Source organism: Centroberyx gerrardi, chromosome 19, assembly GCF_048128805.1.
Source record: "Centroberyx gerrardi isolate f3 chromosome 19, fCenGer3.hap1.cur.20231027, whole genome shotgun sequence".
Classification (NCBI taxonomy): Eukaryota; Metazoa; Chordata; class Actinopteri; order Beryciformes; family Berycidae; genus Centroberyx; species Centroberyx gerrardi.
In genome coordinates, this window is record NC_136015.1 from 14,598,200 (window position 1) to 14,617,725 (window position 19,526).

General features: G+C 42.8%; 1 protein-coding gene across 1 annotated transcript; it reads right to left on the minus strand.

The window, feature by feature from the left end:
* Positions 1 to 1,054: 1,054 nt before the first annotated feature.
* On the minus strand, positions 1,055 to 15,468 carry LOC139923829 (E3 ubiquitin-protein ligase RNF19A). Its single transcript, XM_071914705.2, has 9 exons — positions 14,606 to 15,468; positions 10,431 to 10,639; positions 9,800 to 9,944; positions 9,125 to 9,287; positions 8,871 to 8,985; positions 8,493 to 8,654; positions 6,644 to 6,863; positions 6,014 to 6,157; positions 1,055 to 5,028 (listed from the first exon to the last, which is right to left on the minus strand). Exons 1-9 carry the CDS (start codon positions 15,217 to 15,219, stop codon positions 4,173 to 4,175), a joined length of 2,628 nt encoding a protein of 875 aa, XP_071770806.1. The 5' UTR covers positions 15,220 to 15,468; the 3' UTR covers positions 1,055 to 4,172.
* Positions 15,469 to 19,526: the final 4,058 nt, after the last annotated feature.

A 19,526-nucleotide genomic window follows, 5' to 3' on the forward strand; every position in this document is an offset into this window, starting at 1 on the left:
AGTTAGGGTTACAGGTTACTTTATCATGTACTGTATGATTCTGGTCTCAGGTCCAATCTTGAATGTAACCAAGATGATTGTGTGTGTGTGTGTGTGTGTGTGTGTGTATAGGTGTACAGTATTTATTTTGGCAAGCTTCTGATCATGAAATCTCAACAAAATGAAGAAACTGTTGATCTGAGGCTTAACCTTTCAAAAGCATTGCTTCATGGAATGCGAGAGCATGTAATGTATGTATGTAAATAATTTGAATGCAAATGTAAATAATAAATTGCATTGTGGACGCTTTGATATGGCTTGTTTTCTGAGTCTGTAAGACTTTCATATTGCATCATGGGTAAACTGAACGTTTAGCCAGATGGACTATAACCGTTTTTTAGTCCATTCGTAAAAATAAAAAAAATTCAAAGGTCAGTGGAGCTGCTCAATTTATGTAGGAAGTCATTAATTCATCAAAATATACAAACAGCAAGCTTGACTGAGAATTTTATTGTTTTAGGATATGCATTTACATGCACATTATAAAGCAAAAAAAAAATTAGGAAAGAATGTTTTTTTCAAAATACCATAAGCTCCTTTTGAACAAGTTAGAAAATAGACCTGGCACTAGTCTTCAAATAATAATATAAAACTCACAGAAATTAAACAGGCATTTTCAACAGAGGGAACAAAAACAGGGCGGGAATAAGAGTCTGCGGAGTCTGATTTGCTGATGAGGAACGAGATTCAAATTCACTACAGCTGCTGGACACACACCAAAAAGTATATCAGTGTACACTCTCAGATACTCACGATGCTGTTGGTCGCTTTGGATAAAAAAGGGTTTTTATTGCCAATAGGAGCCGACTAACAATGCATGTGAACCCCCAACTAGCTCTGTGACCACTGTGGACCCAGCATGGGGAAACTCTGAACAGTAAAAACGGCTCGACCTCCTTCCCTTCAGGAGGCTTTGGCTACTATACTGAGGCATTTAAAAAAAAAAAAAACAGTGATCCTAAAAACACTTGAAACTCAGATCTATGTAAATGCATTTTGGTTTATGTGTTTAAAACAAAGAATTGCCCAAAACTCAGGTTTAACCCAGTGTGGTGTATTGCCATGGCTTTGTACAGGCAAGAGAAGCCATTTTGTGACCTTATGTTGTGGTTCTGACTAGACCACAGTAGATTTAAAAAGCAGATCGTTCATCCAATGGGAGAAGGGCTGAGGTACCATCTACTCCATTAACAGCTCTGTTAAGTGTTGCAGTCTAAACCTTAGTAGCCTGAGTGCAGTCTTTGGTAGGCCAAACCAGGTGGATGAGTGAGTATTTAGCATCAGGCTTGATGCCAAAAGCATTTTACGAGACAAACATAATTCATTCTCTCATGACTTTTATGTTTATCATTTGAAGACACACAGAAGGAGGAAATGGAAAGAAAAACTAAAGCACTTTCCCCAAAAGGCACTGCGAGTCCAACAAATATATAAAATCAGTTGCATCCATCATTTGCAAGGTATTTAGAAAACAACCTTAATACACAGTCAGAAATACAACCAAAGCCTCTGAATCAAAAGTTATATATATATATTGTTTTCTGACAGTATTGAGAGAGTCGAAAACTTTATCACCATCATTACCATACATCCACTATAAAATGTTACATCAATGAAAAAGATTAATCAGCCTTAAAGGAATACACTGACGTTTTGGCAAATAAGCTCTTTGATAAACCTGTTGTCCAACCAAAGGATTGTTGGTAGCAGTAATCCGTCTCAACAAAACTCCTTGCAATCATATCGTATCTAACCAGTCCCATCATCTCTGACACATCATACGATAGCTTGATATTTCTTTGTGGTTCTACGCTCCTATGCAACTCAAAACTGCTCAAAAATGGTGTTGAGACTGAACAGTTAAAAAGTTGCTTTGCCCGGCAGATGTGGTTCTTTGCCACAAACAGTCGCAAAATACACTATAGCTCCAAAAGCTGTGCTGAGTTTACATTATTTCATTCTGCAAGCCATAACGCTACAGGCTACAAAATGAAGAAAGTGACCAAACTTTGAGAGAATACGATGTGGGCCCAAACGCTGGCATATCCACACCAGGGGGGAGGGGGTGAAACTGGTACCAATCTTGAAACTGCACAGCTTAAAGTTGATCATAGAGCTTATTTGCTATAGTGTTGTCTTCCATTGATCGGACACATCCGCCCTTGATCAGTTACTTGAATGCTTGAGTTCTCATATGGAGAGGTCAGACGCCCATATTTACACTGGTGAAAAAAATGTGGCTTTTCATGTGGCTTTAGAAAGAGCTCTAGCTGAAAAGAGATATTTTTTTGTAGTATCAACTGGAATGTGGAGTTGAATCTATTACCGCAGGCTAGAGACAGATTCAAAGACAGATTCAAAGACAGATTCTGTCCGGTAGCTAGCGAGGGTTTGCATCATGACACTGATGTAAAATTATAGACCTTTCCTTGTTTCTCCATGACTATGGTAGTGCACTTCCATTTATGCATACATTTTGTCTGTACTATGTTTCATCTTAGAATTGTTCTAAAAGGATAAATAGTCTGGTGATAACCAGGAAAACCAGGAAAAAAATGTACTTCCTATTTAATCTTTATACATGCAGAGATGATTTGTCAGAAAGGCTATAGTGTCAGATTAACAAATAGTGTCTGTGCTCTAAACATTTTGAATTGACCCTAGCCCTGGTAAACCCTATATGGACTTGAAGTAAAAGTGGCCATTATGTTTAAAAACAACTGCTAACCACCATCCAGTTGAATGAATGTGTGGTAAATATGCTCTAAAATACATTCCATTTGATGGCTGTTAATAGACCCATTTTTTGATATTCAAAAAAAAACCAAACTGCAGTGGAAACTCTTGGTTGCACATGCACAGACGCAAAGACAAACATAAAACCTTTTTTTTTTACCAGTGTAGGGCAGGACTTCAGAAGACTAAGTTTATGCAAGATGGCAACTATGCTTTGCTTTAGCTCATACTGTCACAATAGATTCATCAATTTAAAATTTAAGGAGGAAGGGCTCCGGTCTGATTTTGCACTGAGGCCTCGTCAACCCAGCTCCCCACCAATTACACTAAAAACACAAGTTTGGACCCAACACAGGGCTTCAACACTAAAACCAACTTTCCCAAAATGGAAAATAAAACTGAACATACAGAACAAAAAAAAGAAGTCACATTTTAAACAAAAGTAACAACAATTATTTTTTATAGATGATCGTGGAAAAATACAATTTGCTACTGACTGGTCCCTCTTAGGTTTAGACCTTCGACGGAAGGCTCAATAGTTCTTCTTCTGTGGTGTTTGCCATGCCACTAAGGAGTCACAGAGGATAGATAGGTGGCACAGCGGTGGACCACAGTGATGACATCGCCATCCCTGAATCTCATGCAAACCCCTAAGAAAACCAGATACTTGCAGATCTGAGAAAACAGAATAGGGTTAAGCAGTGTGATAGCAGCTCAGTTTTACTATTGGATAAAATATCAGACATTTTACTTACTCCTATCCAGCTTTATCAGTTCTGCTTTCCTCAAGTATCAAGAAAGTTTGTGGGAACTGCCTTGGGGTTGGTATGGGATTCAGGAGATCATTCAGGTGTATTGATTAAAAAACTGATTCTTACAAACTCATTTTGGTGGCTCTCTGAGGGAACTTTGCAGATCATCATAATAGCTGGATAGGCTAACATAGCCTTCTGTAGTATCACACGACATCCTGCTTTACACCTGTCCAAATACATTCAGCTCCACCTACTACAGGCCTTGCTGCTCCAGTTGACGTTTCAACCAATAGGCTGAGACTTCTGGTCTTATCACATGACTGCTCGTCCAATCAATAAAGAGCAGCCAATCTGCTTCGACCTTACTGGGCCTTTTCTTTCTTATTCACCAATCTCTCTCCAACGTCATCCTCAACCCTCTCTGTCACTACGTAGACTTTGACATTCACATAATATTTTTGCCTCTACAGCAGACAAAAAATATTAAAATCAAAATTAGACTTTTAGCCTCAACCCTCACCACCAGCTCCCAAAATACAAGGGGCGCTTCACTCATAAGAGTGCGGTTAGCATGTGAGTTAAGGCTAACTGAGCTAGCAATGGTGACACAGCCAACACCAGCAGGACTGAAGCACAGTTCCTTTAGATATCCGTCTGTATGCAGCGCCTCGTAGTCGGGCTTATAGGCTGTACGGCAGTGGTGTTGTTGTTGGTCTCTTTTAGGTCCTCATCCTGCTCTGGCTCCACAGAAACAGAGTCTGGCTCTGCGTCCGTCACAACACCTGCACCCTCCTCAGTGATGTAGAGAAACGTCCCTCCGCCGCCCCCTTCTGGTGAAGCGGGGCCGGGCGATGACGACATGCAGTGGGCGAAGGCAGGATGGCCGGTGTGAGACGGGAAATGCTCCAGACGGTCGTGCTCCACCTCGGGCATGGGGGTGACGGTGATGTCACTGAAGGTGGCGAGGGGACGAGGGTGGGGGTCCAACGGGCCAGGGCAGGGGGGAGGCGCCGGTCTTGAGGTTTCGGGGTCTGAGCAGCTGAACTCGGACGAGAAGTGGCTACAGTGCGAGTCAGCGACCGAGGGCAGGCTGCCGCTCAGGGAGGGCGAATCAAACTCAGAGGAGTTCGTGCTGCGCTGCTCCAGGAGCTGAGCGTCCATGTCTTCCCGTGTCTCGTTAATTTTCGTTTCCCCTTTGCTGCTGCCGCTGGCCCTTTTCCAGAGCTTCCCTTTGCTTTTCTTACCCCCCGAAGAAGAGGAAGAGGAGGAAGTGGATGGCTCCTGTGACCAGCGGGACGAGGGGCAGCAGTGGTTGTCGTGGTGATGCGCACAGCAGCAGGTGGAGGGGCATGAGCATGGGCACGTGCCCCCGCCAACACCTCGGAGGCCTGCAGTGCTGCCGCTACAACTGGCTTCATCCAGGCTGCTGCTGGCGCTGCAGTGACGCATTTTCTCCTGTTTGGACTCAACATCTGCCTGCACCTCCAGACTGTTGTCTCTGTAAGACAATAAATCAAACTTAACTGACATAGCACATACCGTTTAAAAAAATAAAAAAGATCCCCATGTGAATTTATTAAGAAATCAACTACCAATATTGGCTATCCCAGCTTACAATGTCACTCATTTTCATTTTGTTTCCGTCAACCTAAAAGTCGTTCTTCTGACTATGGATGAAGCAATTCCTTGAATTACTCAAGTAACTCAACAACGAAAGAAATCCTGAATTTAAATCTTCCTTCTTGTACTCATCTCATTTATTGTTTTCATGTGCTTGTCTAAACCTGTGTGCATGCAGTCAACTTTTTGTTTTTACACATGTGACGTAGCAATAGCATAGCCTGGTAAGACCATCCTGATCACGTGACCTCACATTCTGTTTCGCTCCACGGATCAGTCTGGACTTCTAGCCGCCCACATCGATTTCCTGAAACTGCAATGTAACCGGGCCAATCAGGGACTGCGTCGTAGTTGATGACGTAACCGGGCCAATCAGGGACTGCGTCGTAGTTGATGACGTGAAATACAGGCCGCCGCTGGCAAAACAGTAATGGCGTCTCCCAAAGCAATGAGCGGTAACGTGCAGTTATTGCAGAAATAGACTCAATAACAACAATTGAACAAGAACAAGAGTATGCACAAGCGGAGTTTCTCGGCGGAAAAGACGTTTTCGCTGTTCTTCCGACTGGATTTGAATTTGGATTCGCTGATTGGCTGAAGGAGTTTGTCTGTCAAGGCAAGTACTCCCGCCCACTGAAATCGATGTGGGCGGCTAGAAGTCCAGACTGATCCGTGGAGCGAAACAGAATGTGAGGTCACGTGATCAGGATGGTCTTACCAGGCTAGCAATAGCAGGAGCCACGAGAAGCACTTCCTTCAAACATGTTGAGCACAGTTTGCTCCACAAAAGCTACTGAGAAAAACTAGGACAGGGATTTTCATGCTTGTGCTACAGGTAGGATAAGGATGCTTGGATTTCTGACCTTTCCAGAGGCATGTAGGCATTAAGGATGGATCCAGCCATGGCTTTGGTGCTAGCGTTGTCACTGATTGTCCCCAGGCTGACAGTGGCTGACTCTCCGCTCAGACTGCACCGCTCCTTCTGCACATCGGCCTGCACCTCCAACCTGGGCACAGACAAACTAGGAACTTTAGTGTCCTACATAATCATTAAACACTGCATGAGTCACACTACATCTGTCTGAGCCTGCCTTATCTAGTCTAGGAGGAGATAATTACAGATATTATGGAAAGGTTTTCCAAGATGAAGTCATTAAATGTCTCCATTAAGACTTTGTGAACAATTTATATCTCACAATAATCAACAAGATCCATTCAATACATTTTCTGGAATATTGGTGCCAACGAATCAGGACAGTCCTCCCTGATCCTGATCTCTTAGTTTTGGATATTAGTGGAAAACCCCAATCTCAATTTCTTGCACACATGCATCAACGTGTATGATGATGTGAATTCATATGCCTGCGTGAAATGAGCAGAGAACTTTTTTGATTGACTTTTTGCAGGTCATGTGCAGCAGATTGTGAAAGACACTAAGCATTTTTATTGATCAGATAAAACAATGGAAAGACCATCCAGGTCCAGTCCGTTACCTGTTATAGCAGCTGCCGGACAGGCTGCCGGTGATACTGGCCCCGGCGAGGGCCGTGGTGCTGGCGTTGTCGCTCAGGTTGTCCCGCTGTGTGGAGCTCATGCCACAGCGCTCCATGTGGCTGCCGCTGGCACTGAGGCTCAGGCCCGTCAGGCCGCCCACGCTCGCCCCGTCTCCCAGGCTGGGATTGTTGAGGCGTGTCTCTGCCACCGAGGTGGTGTCTAGGGAGGAAGGGGGACCAGAGAACTACTGTGTCAATTTATTCATTTACAGTGGTGTTTGACTGACAAAATAACTTAAGAACTGAGGAGAGGTGGTGGTGAAAGTGGGAAATGGGGCAAAATGATGGGAAGAGAAAACCAGATTGAGCAGGGAAATAAAAGACAACCCAAGAGAAATTAGGTATTGGTCCTGGGTTTAGCCTTTTGGTTCATATTAAGTATGAACAGATATAATATTTCAATATTCAAACAGTTATATCAACGGCTTTATTGAAAGAGTCTTAATATAGGCTTTGAAATTCATACTGGAATGACACACTGATGAATGCAGACGTGTAAGTATTTGTCATCTTGTCTCACACCTCGTGTTCCTGGAAAGGTCAAAGTCTCTGCTGCCATTTGGATACATAATTATCATTCAGAGTGTTGACAGAAGCTGTGAGAAATGCAATCCCTGTCTCCCTCAACACCTCCTGGGAGAGCGGTGAGAGTTTGGCCTCACATCGGCGGCGGCTTGGCAGTGACAAACACACGCTGACAGGAAAGACTGCTGAGACTGGGCCAGTCATTTCACACCGTATCACACCTCCAACACTTGTCTACGTCTCGCATCAACTGCCTTGGCACCCTGCGCACTATGAATCATACGCACACCACACACACACAAACACACACACACAGGCACTGACAGATGCAGGTGTACTCATGCATGCCATGCACCCATTTGCATACACACAAATATGCGAGCACAAACACGTACTGCAAACCCGTGTACCGAGGCGGATTGTTGCAAAATTACTGCTAAATCCTCTGCAAGCTCTGACAATAAAACACACACACAGCCCATGGGAAAGGAGAAAAACAAACTAGTGATCAATGTGTTCAACTATCCACTTACCAAGTCATTTCAGGATTTAATTGATTGTATTGAATAACTTGGAAAATAAATTTTAGAAGGAACACTAGAGGAAGGGGTGTTGGGGTCTCTTGGCTTCTTGTCGATTCTAGTCTGGTTGTAGCTCTGAAGGGTCTCGCTCTGGGGGCTTAAAGGGCAACATTTGTATGCAAACCACGTGGCACGGTACACCTATGGATTTTTCTTCATGTAGACAGTCCTCCAAATACTTAGCAGCTGTGTTAGATATCTTAATCACAGGATGGAGCCTATAATAACAGCACTGAAGAGGTTGCATTACAGGGTTGTGTCAACTGTGTCTCTTTAGTAGGATAACTTACTTGTGAGTAAACTTTTGATGATATTGAATGAAAGACAAACCATGTTGAAAGGAGAGACAAGAGGCTGAGCAAGAAAGATTGAAGATGGGTGACAAGAGATGAACTGAATAAGAACGCAATAGAGAGGCAGGAGGCAAAGCAGATGGAGAGAGAGAGGAATACATGCAGCAAGAGTTTAAAGCACAGAGAGGGGCAATGGGTTTATATTGGTATGAGAGTCTATTATTAGTATTAGTCTAGTATTAAAGCTTTCTTTTAATCTGATGCAATGTTTCATTCATTCCTGAGCTGCTTTTGCTTGTAGTTTGGCCTCTTGTTGGGTACGATTTCATTCATTCATGCTCATTTATTTTTCCCAGTCAATCAATCAATCAATCAATCAGAGATGCTCACCTGTGGCTGCTGCCCCGCTTCCTATGTTGATGTCGTTTTCATCATCAAACTCTATTCGCACCCCTTTGCCATTGCCGGCAGACACTCCACAGCCACCGCTCCGGCACAGTGAGATTGGAACAACTCCGTAGACGTACGCCAGCATGATGGGTACACCAATACCTACGGGACGCAGGTAAACACACACACACACACACAATGTTCTCCATTTACCAACACACTTTTCAGTGGAGATTTTGGCAGCAGTGGAAGTTGTACACAAGCAAAATGGTAAGCAGTGAAAATATATATGGACCCTTCCCAAACATCCTTAAATTAGTTGAGAGAGACAGACAGTGAGAGGAAGGTGTTGAGTGAGTGAGAAAAGTTGTTCCTTACCGACTGTGACTGCTGCAACCACAGGCGACACAATCACAGACAGCGTCACACCGCCAGCTATTACTAGGTTCCTCTTGTGTTTGGAAATATCTTTGCCCTCATAGCGGTTATGGATCTGTGGAGAAAATATTTTATTAATTAATTGAAAAAGGTCTCCTGTCTTCCTCTCCTTTTTCCAACTTTCTGAATAAACTGTTGGTTTGGAGCTCCTGCTGCTCCGTATCATACTTTATTTCCTTGGCGGTTGCTCTCACCTTTCTGCCCACGTAGACTGGGATGCCGATGATCATGGCCGGGATGGCGATGCCGGCAATGAGGGCGATGCCCACAGGAGCGCCCACCAGCGTGCCCAGCTGCCACAGAATCTTCTTCTTCCTGCTCCAGGGCTTCTTTCCCCAGAAGGTGCAGCCTGACGGACTGAGAGATTGAGAGAGAGAAGGGAAGTGGGTCAACCAGGGCAGAGTGTGTGTGTGTGTATCATGGTTATAACAGCTTAATAAAATTGAACTAAGGCTAAAACCAGACATGAAAAAACAGTGATGTGTGTAAAAAAAAAACCTAAAACTCAACTGAAACTATGATCTTTGCTTCCAGAAGTAACAACTAGGAATGATAAAAGTATCCACTAGTAATGAATGGGTCACAAATCAATAATTAATATATTGATACATAATATACGTGATGATGAGACAGATTCTATCAACACAATGCTCACTGGGCCGAATGCTTAAGTTCTAAAATGAACTAAAATGTACTAAAATGAACTGAAACTACAAGTACCAACTAAAATAAAAACATTTAAGAAAAATAACGAACAAAATCAAAACTAAACCAAACCAGCAAACAAAACCGAAATTCAATTCTATATCAAAATATTGAAAAGAAAACACAAAACTATAATAACCTTGCCAACTGTACGGGGTTCTCACCTCAGGTAGTGCAGGTCGGAGATCTCCTTCATGCAGAGCCAGCAGAACTCGCAGCCGCAGACAGCGCAGGTCATGTGATTACAGCTGCCGTCATTCATCTTGATGATGTAGGCAGCGCAGCGCGGACACGGCTTGATGTCATCACCTGGTGGAGAGGGGTTGGGTGGAGGCCAGAAATACATTTTGCATATTTGTTGGTGTATATACTGTATATGAACATGTCTGTGCATAGTGTGAGAGTCTATATATATATATATATATATATATATATATATATATATATATATATATATATATATATATATATATATATATATATATATATATACTACTTGATTTAATTATAGATGGATAAGGTTATGTGTTTGCTATAGGTGTGTAAGCCTAACAACAAAACAGGTCAGGTTGGTGCGTGTGAATTTGTTTGTTTTTATACATTATTTTGATTATTTAACAGGGTTATAAACAAAAGTAAGTAACGTAAACAAAAAAAAACAGAAATTTAAGAGGGGAGTAGGTTGAGTTTTAAACAGTTCACACTTAGCTGAAAAAAGGGGATTAAGTTGTCACCCTCTCAATTTGCCTGCAATATACTATCCATGGTGCGTGTGTGTGTGTCCATGTATGTTACCTGCGGCTCCACTTTCTTGGCTGTAGCTGAGGGAGGAGGACCTGAAACTCCTCAGCCGGAGGTTCTGGGCCCGCTGCTGCCGTGCCGCGTCACATGTCTGGTTGGGATGCCACAGCTGCTTGCAGTGGTAGCAGAACTCCGTTCCGCAGCCCTCGCGCCCACAGGTGATCTTTGGACAGCTGGCACAGCCGAAGGCAATGACTGCGTACCTGGGAAGAGGAGAAATGGAGCCGAAATGGTGGTCAGCTGTCACTGGTAGGAGAGCACAGATGTAGGACCAGAGCACAACACCAGGGGGCAGAAGGTCAAAATGGCGGTTCTTGTTATATGGGTATTGGGAGGAAAACAAAACTAAAAGAGTGGATGAAACTCAGGAGTAAATTCTGGTGTGTTTCACGCAACATGAATACACATGCAGAGTGCACGCCACAGCGATTAACACCTTGACGATCCCACAAGGCAGCGCTTGTTACAAAACAGGAAATAGGCCAGCTTTACCTGATGATTTAATCAATGAGGTTTAACACAACCAAATCAATAACATCACCAAGTTCATTAGTGGCACCATCAGTTCTGCATGACTACATGTCTCCATTTGTCTCCCTCATCAATCATTACAAATTATCAATTTGATTGCCATTATGAAAATTACATGGAAGAGTGGAGAGCAATTCCAGTGTTTTCTTACAACATGCAAATCTAATACACTAGGGTCACTAATGAGAACCTTAAACCAGGCAGTTTGGCCTGGCAATGAAAAACCCACACTAATAGCAGTCATTTACATGCTAACACAATTATTGCCTCTAACAAATGCCTCTTCTATCTGTGAAATCAATTTAAATCTTTAAAGTTGCTGAAAGACAGCAAACATTTCTGTTTGTGTTCCTCTGGTATGGATAAGGCACTTATTGCAGATACTTGTGTACTTATTATAAACTGACAGCAGACCTAAAATACAAAGAAGCTAAAAGGCTAAAAGGATTTTGAGTAAATGAATATATTCCGACCTGAGTTAAACCCTGAAACTGTTGCAGCCATTCAGAGCCTATGACCACTCACTCCCCGCTCTACTCCCATAGTATGGTTGGCATGGAAACATTACGAGCAAGCGATGAGGAAAAACAAACACTCTGGCTGATGTATGTACTGGATGTGTGACAACTCACTAATGGAACATGAGTGTACGCAAAAGCAAACAAGCCCAGTGTGAATTATCAACACGGAGAGTCTGCAGCTTGTCAGTCCGAGGTTTAATATGCCGCAATGGCTGCTTTTCAATCTCTGCAAATTCGTGTGTGTCTCCTCAGGTAACTGTGCAGTGTCAAGGCTGGAAGGAAGATGCTTATTAGGCTAATGCATCTGCTACATCTGCCCAACAGTTCTTTATTCTAGTGGAGCTTGTTGGACACTATCTACATTAGTCTAGCTTGACCCATCTTATTACTACTAATATTAGTGGGGAAAAAAAAACTAAAAATGTGCACACATACACACTCTAAAATGCTCTTTGCAGTTTAACTTGCAGTCCAGATAAACAAAGTTCTACAGTAGTGGTACACCTTGTCAGTGTGAAAGTTCATTTCAAACATTGCTCTGATTAGGAATGATATCAGGTTGATACCAAGTTAAAATGGGGTATCAGTGTCAGAACCTTTCTCCAATAATAAAACAAAATACTAACGGCTATGTTAACAAACCATAGTGATTTGATTCTCACATGTGGGAAGATGTTCGATCCTTCTGGAGAAAACAGATTTCATTTTTGTACAATGACCCAAAATAATGACTTCAATATGTGTGTGTGTTCCCTGGAGCCATCAGCTGATCCACTCAAACACTGTGGACTAAATTTATGAATGTAAAAACATTGAGGCAAACCCTGGCCTGTATGTTGTGCATTATTTATTTTTTTTATAACTGCACACCTTGTCAGATACTACAGATTACTTATAAATTATTAGTTTCAGCTTTAACAAAACAGTTTTTGCTCTCTATCCTCTTCCTTCCTAAATAATACAGATAGAATTCCCGGTATATTTTACAATGGTTTTCATTACAAAAACAAACAGGAGCTCTGATGTCAGATTAAGGTAACAAGTAACTAGTATAGGTGCATCCCTAGTGATATACGAGTCCTGTAGCATGTGTCTCTGTGTGTGTGTGTGTGTGTGTGTGTGTGTGTGTGTGTGTGTGTGGACAGCATATACCTACAAAACCTTCAGTCTAGACAGTTTCCAGACAGTCTCCACTAACACCTAGGTGAGACAAGCTGATGGCAACTGGTGTAAAGGTAAGAGCGTGTGGGGGAGAACTGGTTCTGTTATGAACTGGAGGAGGCAACTTTTTGCTATTAGCACTGTCCTGAGCTAATGTAATGTATAATCACAATGTACTGGTGTAAAAATTAAATTGGTGTAAGATTTTAACTTGTGCTCTATGTGTCTGACATGTGGCTTGACTGTCTCCAGCATCTAAAGGTGGGATCATTTCCCTACTATAAGTAGCTGCAAAACTATAAAAATGTTTTGATTGATTTCAATTTAAAGAAAATTTGCATGACTCTCAGTTATAGAATATTAATGGTAATACAATGAAGAGGTCTTTGGCTATGCGGTGGTGAACTCATCAGAAGGTATTGCCCTCAGAAATGGGTATTATCGCTTTCCTCTCTTCTATTTCAAACCAGCTTGCACTAGCCTATGTCCTTGTTGTTGTACCTGTCATGGTAAAACAAGTGTGACATATTTAAGTTGTTTGAAAGGGACTCGAATTGACTGAAAATGTGAGGTACTTTCCAGTTTCAAAATTTCAATCAGACTTCTCTTAGCCTAACTGCAGTTGACAATTTAGATGTGTGTTATTGCAGCCAAGGCATCCGCCACCACTGTCCTTTTGAAAATGCGACAGAAGAATGTGAAATCACAAAAGAGCTGTGCAACACGGCCCAATAGCCTGGGAGGAGAAGAGGGCAATTATACAACAGTAAAAAGAGAGAACATTAACCAGTGGAGTGTGTGGCAGCGGGCCAGAGCTAAAATGATTGGAGGATGAGAGCCAAAAGAGTTGAAACAAACCGATGAAAGAGCCATTATTCTAACAGACAGGGTCACTAGTGTTGATGCACTGTATGCCAACATAGCGGAGAGCTTGTGAAGGGTAAACTATTATTGAGTTCAGCAACCACTCAAAACCAAACTAATGATGACGTGACTAAATGCAGGTATGGGCATTGCTGCACCAAAAAAAAAAAATTCTCCTGGATCAATAGAGTATCAAAACCATCTTTTTTACTGACATTTTAGGAATTTAGCTAAATGTAGAGTGACTTACAATGAGCTCAGTGACACTTGAACAAAACACAAAGTTGTTCATGGACACATTTGGCTGTTGTCAAACCTGTGACTGTTTGCTTATGGGATGGTCTCTGTCTTAACACACCACCATGTCACTCCTTGCATCATGCCACAATTTGATAGCATTAGGCATTATTTATCACACATTCTTTGCTCATATTAACAGGTCTATTACTCATATAGCTTAATATTTATAACTCAGGCATCAATAAGGAACTACATAAGCTGCTGTTCTCTGTCTACCTTAATGTGAAAGCCTTGTCTGGGGTGACGAGAACTTCAAAGGCCAGATTACAGCCTTGAAGTTTGCTTGATTTAGTAACTATGCTATTTTTGGGACTTGTGTATTGGTTCCATCAAAAGCATGCAACATCAAGCACACTTCAAGTAACCAAAATAGAAAAGCCAAAATAAGAGTCTAAAATATGATAAATTATGAATATGTTGAAATAATCTCACAGGCCTGACATGTTTATGGCGAACTTGGCTCATTCAGTGCATTTCAGTATGATTTATTGCTATGAATGTTAGATGAACAACATCCTTCCTGCTGTTGAGTTGCACTCCATTGTGCACACTCCATGTCTTGATTGTGAAGAGAACTAAAACTTTCTTTAACCCATCTCCTTACCTCCGTCTCCATCTCCCCGTCATCACTGAAGTGATTTTAATCAGTGAAATCAATAAGGACTCACAGCTTTCACCTGGATTCACCTGGTCAGTCTATTTCATGGAAAGATCAGGTCGCCCAAATGTTTTGTCCACTCAGTGTGTGTATACCCAATTTCATAGATTCAGAGTTTGATCTTAGTTTCTTACCCGCAGTCCGGGGCAGGACACCAGCGGCAGTCAGGGTCGGCCACCAGCCACCTCCTCAGCATGAACTCCTCGTACTTCTCCATGAGCGCCCGGTCGCCCAGGATCATCCGGATGTCGTGGGGATTGAAGCGCTCCGAGCACTCGGGGCAGCTGATGTTGACGCGTGACTCTGAGATCTCGATGCGCAGGTACTGGCGCAGGCAGTCTGCACACGAGCGGTGGTGGCAGGTCATGATGTCCGGGAAGCGCTCGCGGGCGTGGCGCAGCAGGCACAGCGGGCACTCCAGCAGGTCGGATGGAGACCCAGACGCCGACGATGTCGATGCCACACCCGGCGCAGAGTGGGCAGAGGTTTTATCATGGGACGTCTCAGATTGGACACTTTCGGTGCTGGCGATGCCATCCACCCCACCTGCAGCCTGGAGGGCCCGAGACTTGCGCTTGGGGTCGCGGTCAGGCCGGCGGCGTCGACCAAAGAGCGAGTGGAGGGAGAGGCGGCGCTTCTTGGGGGTCTTCCTGACTGAAGGGAGGCTGACAGAGGAGGCAGCGGAGTGCAGTTCTCGCTCTGAGCCCGAGCTGCCATGATGCTGCTGCTGCTGGCGCAGGCTGCTCATCACGCCAGAAGAGGCACCGCTGGTGCTAGGACCAGAAACAGTGCTCACCACATTAGGAGAGGAGACAGGGGAGGGAGATGGGGAGAGGGGCTGGGGTTGAGGGGACAGGATGGTCAGAGGGAAGGGGGGGGCTAGATGGTCGTTAACTAGGACATGGTGGCTGGAAGCTGATTTAGGAGGTCTGGGGATTCGTGGTGTGGTCTGTCCCTCGTCCAAATCACAGTGATAGGAGTGGGATCTGTTGATAGGCTGGCTGCGTCAGAAGAGACACCAACCTGAGAGAGAAAAAAACAGAGGAGAAAAAGATCAGATACTGAACCCAAGCTCTGAGCGAGGGGTGCATCTAATATTCAGCTGCAGAATCAGAATCAGTTGGAAATGTAGGTGTCCATCAGGCTGGACAAGAGAAGGGAAATTATAACTCCACTAATTTCACCCTAATTGATATCCATCGCCCATGTTTTATCTCAGTAGCACAAGCACACACAAACACACCTGACAATCTCTCTCCAACTCTCCCTCCAATTCATATTGCCATCGCATCATCAGCAACTTCATGTACCTCTCTGACACCAGGATTTAGTTAAAAGAAAAGGCTTTAGTTATCAGTCAGAGGTTTTACTCGTCTGTCACAACAAGGCCTTTCCTTTAATAATTAAGAGTTTCCTGGCAGACTTCAGAAAGTTTTTTTCTCAGGCGTGTCTGAGTGTGTGTGCGTGCACATGCATGTCTGTCTGCTGTGATAAACAACTGCAGACTTTCCCTAGAATGTGTATTAGTCCAGTGCAGGCAAAGTAATATATTTTTCCACCATAGGGTTCAAATGCAGCCACAGCTGTGTGTCTATGTGCTTCTAGAGCAGCCACACCTTGGTTCAAGTGCTTTAGCATACTCTTCTCATTTTACACAACATAAAACAAGTAGCTGTGTGAACAGCTGAAGGACAACTCATCACCGGTAGGAGAGATATTTAAAATGATAAATGCACTTGTAGTGACTGTGTAGGACAACTGAACTAAAGGTAAAAAGCTGAAATGAAAGCTTGATGCTGGACAGAATCCAAAAACAGAAGAGTGTGTGTGTTTGTGTGTGTGTAGGGAAGAGGGGGGGTATACTGGCTTTCTGAGAGCTGATAGACCCCAGCTAAAGAAGTTCCATGATTTAGATAAGCATCTGCTCTGGACTGATTCCTATAGAGACCAACTGATCGAAGCACCAGACTAAACTAACTGAATTTGAATTTATTGAAAGGATAGCCCCTTGAGATGTAGCATCTCATTTTCGAGGGGGTCCTATAGACACAAATACAAAATTATAAGACACATACAACCAGAAACAAAACAGCATTACATAACATACACTACAAATACACAGATACAGACAGCTCGCTCACCCTCTCCCGCCCACACCCCCAGAACTCAGTTATTGTACAAGAAAAATTGGATACAATGACCCGGATAATAAATCAATTACATCAGCATAAAGAGCAATTGAAGCTGTTTGTCTTCAGTTTATTTGTGCTACAAATAAACTGAAGATTGAAAGTACGCACAAATTAAAAACATAAACAGGTTGTTTTAAGATAAGAAAATAAAGATGACCTGAAGCAGCGGAAAGAGGTAATAGATCTCAGAAAAGGAGGAAGATTATTCCAATCGGAAGGAGCTTTGTATTGGAATGACCTGCGTCCGACTTCTTTGAAAATTCTAGGGACAAAGAAGAAGGGATATTGCATATGTCTGAGAGGATATGAAGATCTACATGGAACCAAAAACTGTTTCAAATAGGAAGGGCAATTAAAATAAACACATTTGAAGATGAACTGAACCCAGTGAAATTGCCTTCTAGATTTAGGCTGCAACCAATTAAGTGATTCATACATGAAACCATGGTGAGTTCTATATGGACACCTCAAAACAAATCTACATAGAGAAATATATACAACATTAAGGGGCCTAAGATAAGTGTCAGAGGTGTTCTGATAGACAATGTCAGCATAATCAATAATAGGTAGTATCAACTGAGAAATAATTATTTTTCTGACTTGGAAAGTAAAACAATTAATTGAGCGATAAAGTGAACTCAGACAACCATATGTTCTTTTTATAATAAAATCAATATGGGGCTTAAAGGAGAGTTCAGAGTCAATCCAAAGTCCAAGATATTTGAACGAATCAACTTTCTCAAGGGGTGACCCATCATCAGAAATAATATACAAATCAAAGGGATATGAGCGACTGTGTCGCATACCAAACACCATGCTGCAGGACTTCAATTCAATTGAGTTTGTTGTTATGAAACCAGTTTTGGACCAAATTAAAATCGGACTGTAAAGAATTCTGGATTTGTAATATATCAGAGTTAGAAGTGTAAATAACAGTGTCATCAGCATAAAGATGAACAAGACAATTTGAGCATATTTGAGGTAGATCGTTAATAAAAATAGAAAAAAGAAGTGGTCCCAAGGTGGAACCTTGTGGAACACCATTTTCAACAATTAAACAGTCAGACTGAGAACCCTGAAAAACAACACATTGATGTCTATTATGAAGATAGGCATTAAACCAGAGGAGAGCATTTTGAGTTAAACCAATACAATAGAGCGTATCAAGGAGGACTGCTGATGTCTCTGTGGCAGATGATACGACATCACCGCTTGCAGCACTTATGCACTTAACCCCAACCTTCAACAGTGGCACCTGATGCTGTGCTGCTGCCAAAATAACTTCATGTGTACTGTATGCAAGTATGAAATTTAGTAACCTGTCAGCAGAATCAATGCTAATTCTCAAAGGCTGGCCAATAAAGAGAATTTGATTACACTGTGGAAGAGCTGTGTCTGCCTTTGTGTGTGTGTGCGCCTGTGTCCCGAGTGAAGAGACACTGTGTTTATTTGTGTCCTCCAATTGGTCCAACTAATCTCTCATTTGGAAGAGAACAGAACACAACACTGAGGACAAAAGACTGACACTGACAACTGGAGCTGCGGGTATCCAAATACAATCTGGTATCCAAACACTGGCATTCTGTACATGGGGGTGCATCTCCTTAGACTATAACGACAATTTGACTGTGGGGCACACACACAGATTACAGTCGGTTTAGGCCACTTATTCCATTTTGGCATAGTATCCCCTCCAATCCAATAAAGCACATCTCTTGGCCTGGTTAAGAGATGACACCCTTCTTTAGTTCACCTTTGGCTGCATTTGAAACCACATTCCATAAAACATTCTGTGCATGAAAACAACATTCCATATTTGCGTGATACAGCTAGGCCACGCCTTCCCTCGTCCAGACGCCTACTAATCCTCAAAACACTGTAGTGACGGATTTATCTTCTTTCAAAATCCCCAAACATGACACCAAATAAGCTATATGGAGGATGGAGACTTCCCCCTGCTTCCACATGCTACAGCCCTCTCGTGTGTGTGTGTGTGTGTGTGTGTATGTGTGTGTGTTTAGGGACTGAATTTAGGAAAATTCCACTGGGAGCCAAAAGGAGACCGATTAACAAGCTCACTGCAAATCTCCACTGGGGCAGGAATCCTGCGAGGCGCACGCACACACACACATAACCTACAAACCTTAGTCTGACTGGCTGCGGTTCTCCTCCCCCCAGGATCAGATGCAGGCAGCAGTTAAGTTTTACTGGAGCTAGTTTAGTTTGAGTGGAGAGTTTAAAAAAAATATATATATATATATAAATATATATAAAAAAAGGGCTTTTGCTTCACAGCCAGAAGCCACATTCAGTCTGGTAGTGGACTGCAAATGTTTGGATGCTGACCCTGCTGCCCCCTGCACATCAGACACATGAATCTGAACCAGATAATACTACTAATAAGCACTCCTGGAGCTGAGGGATACAGCGCTTTACTCAAGGACACTTCAGCAGCGCGGACACTTGCCAACATCGTGGCTTGAACCCATGTCTCCCTAATCACAAGTCGTCACCCTGCTGTCCACAATAGCCTCATAAGAGCGCCTACTGTTTGCTAGCAGCGGAGTATCAACACACATAAATATCAAGCTCTATTGAACGATTTAGTTGGCAGATGCATTAGGTCTACTGTCTTATGCAGTACTTCCAAGGTAAAACCAGGAGTTATCCCGCTGACAGCACTCTGGTTCTTGTGTTAGGTATGTGCATGGATAGAACAGCAATTGGACATGATAATTTTCTCAAGGCGGTAGTTGTTGGAAACCAACCGTCGTCTCACACCTAATGCTGAGGTCTGTGATTAGGCCTGAAAACATTCATTACATTTTAACAAGGCTGAACACAGTAAAATAGGTTACAAGTT

Excerpts from the sequence above, each read along its gene's own strand:
- LOC139923829 (XM_071914705.2), bottom strand. The coding sequence starts at position 15,219 with ATGAGCAGCCTGCGCCAGCAGCAGCAGCATCATGGCAGCTCGGGCTCA. Across the intron at positions 10,640-14,605 it reads TGTCCTGCCCCGGACTGCGG|GTACGCAGTCATTGCCTTCG; the intron begins GTAAGAAACTAA and ends TCCTCTTCCCAG. Across the intron at positions 6,158-6,643 it reads TCCGGCAGCTGCTATAACAG|GTTGGAGGTGCAGGCCGATG; the intron begins GTAACGGACTGG and ends GTCTGTGCCCAG.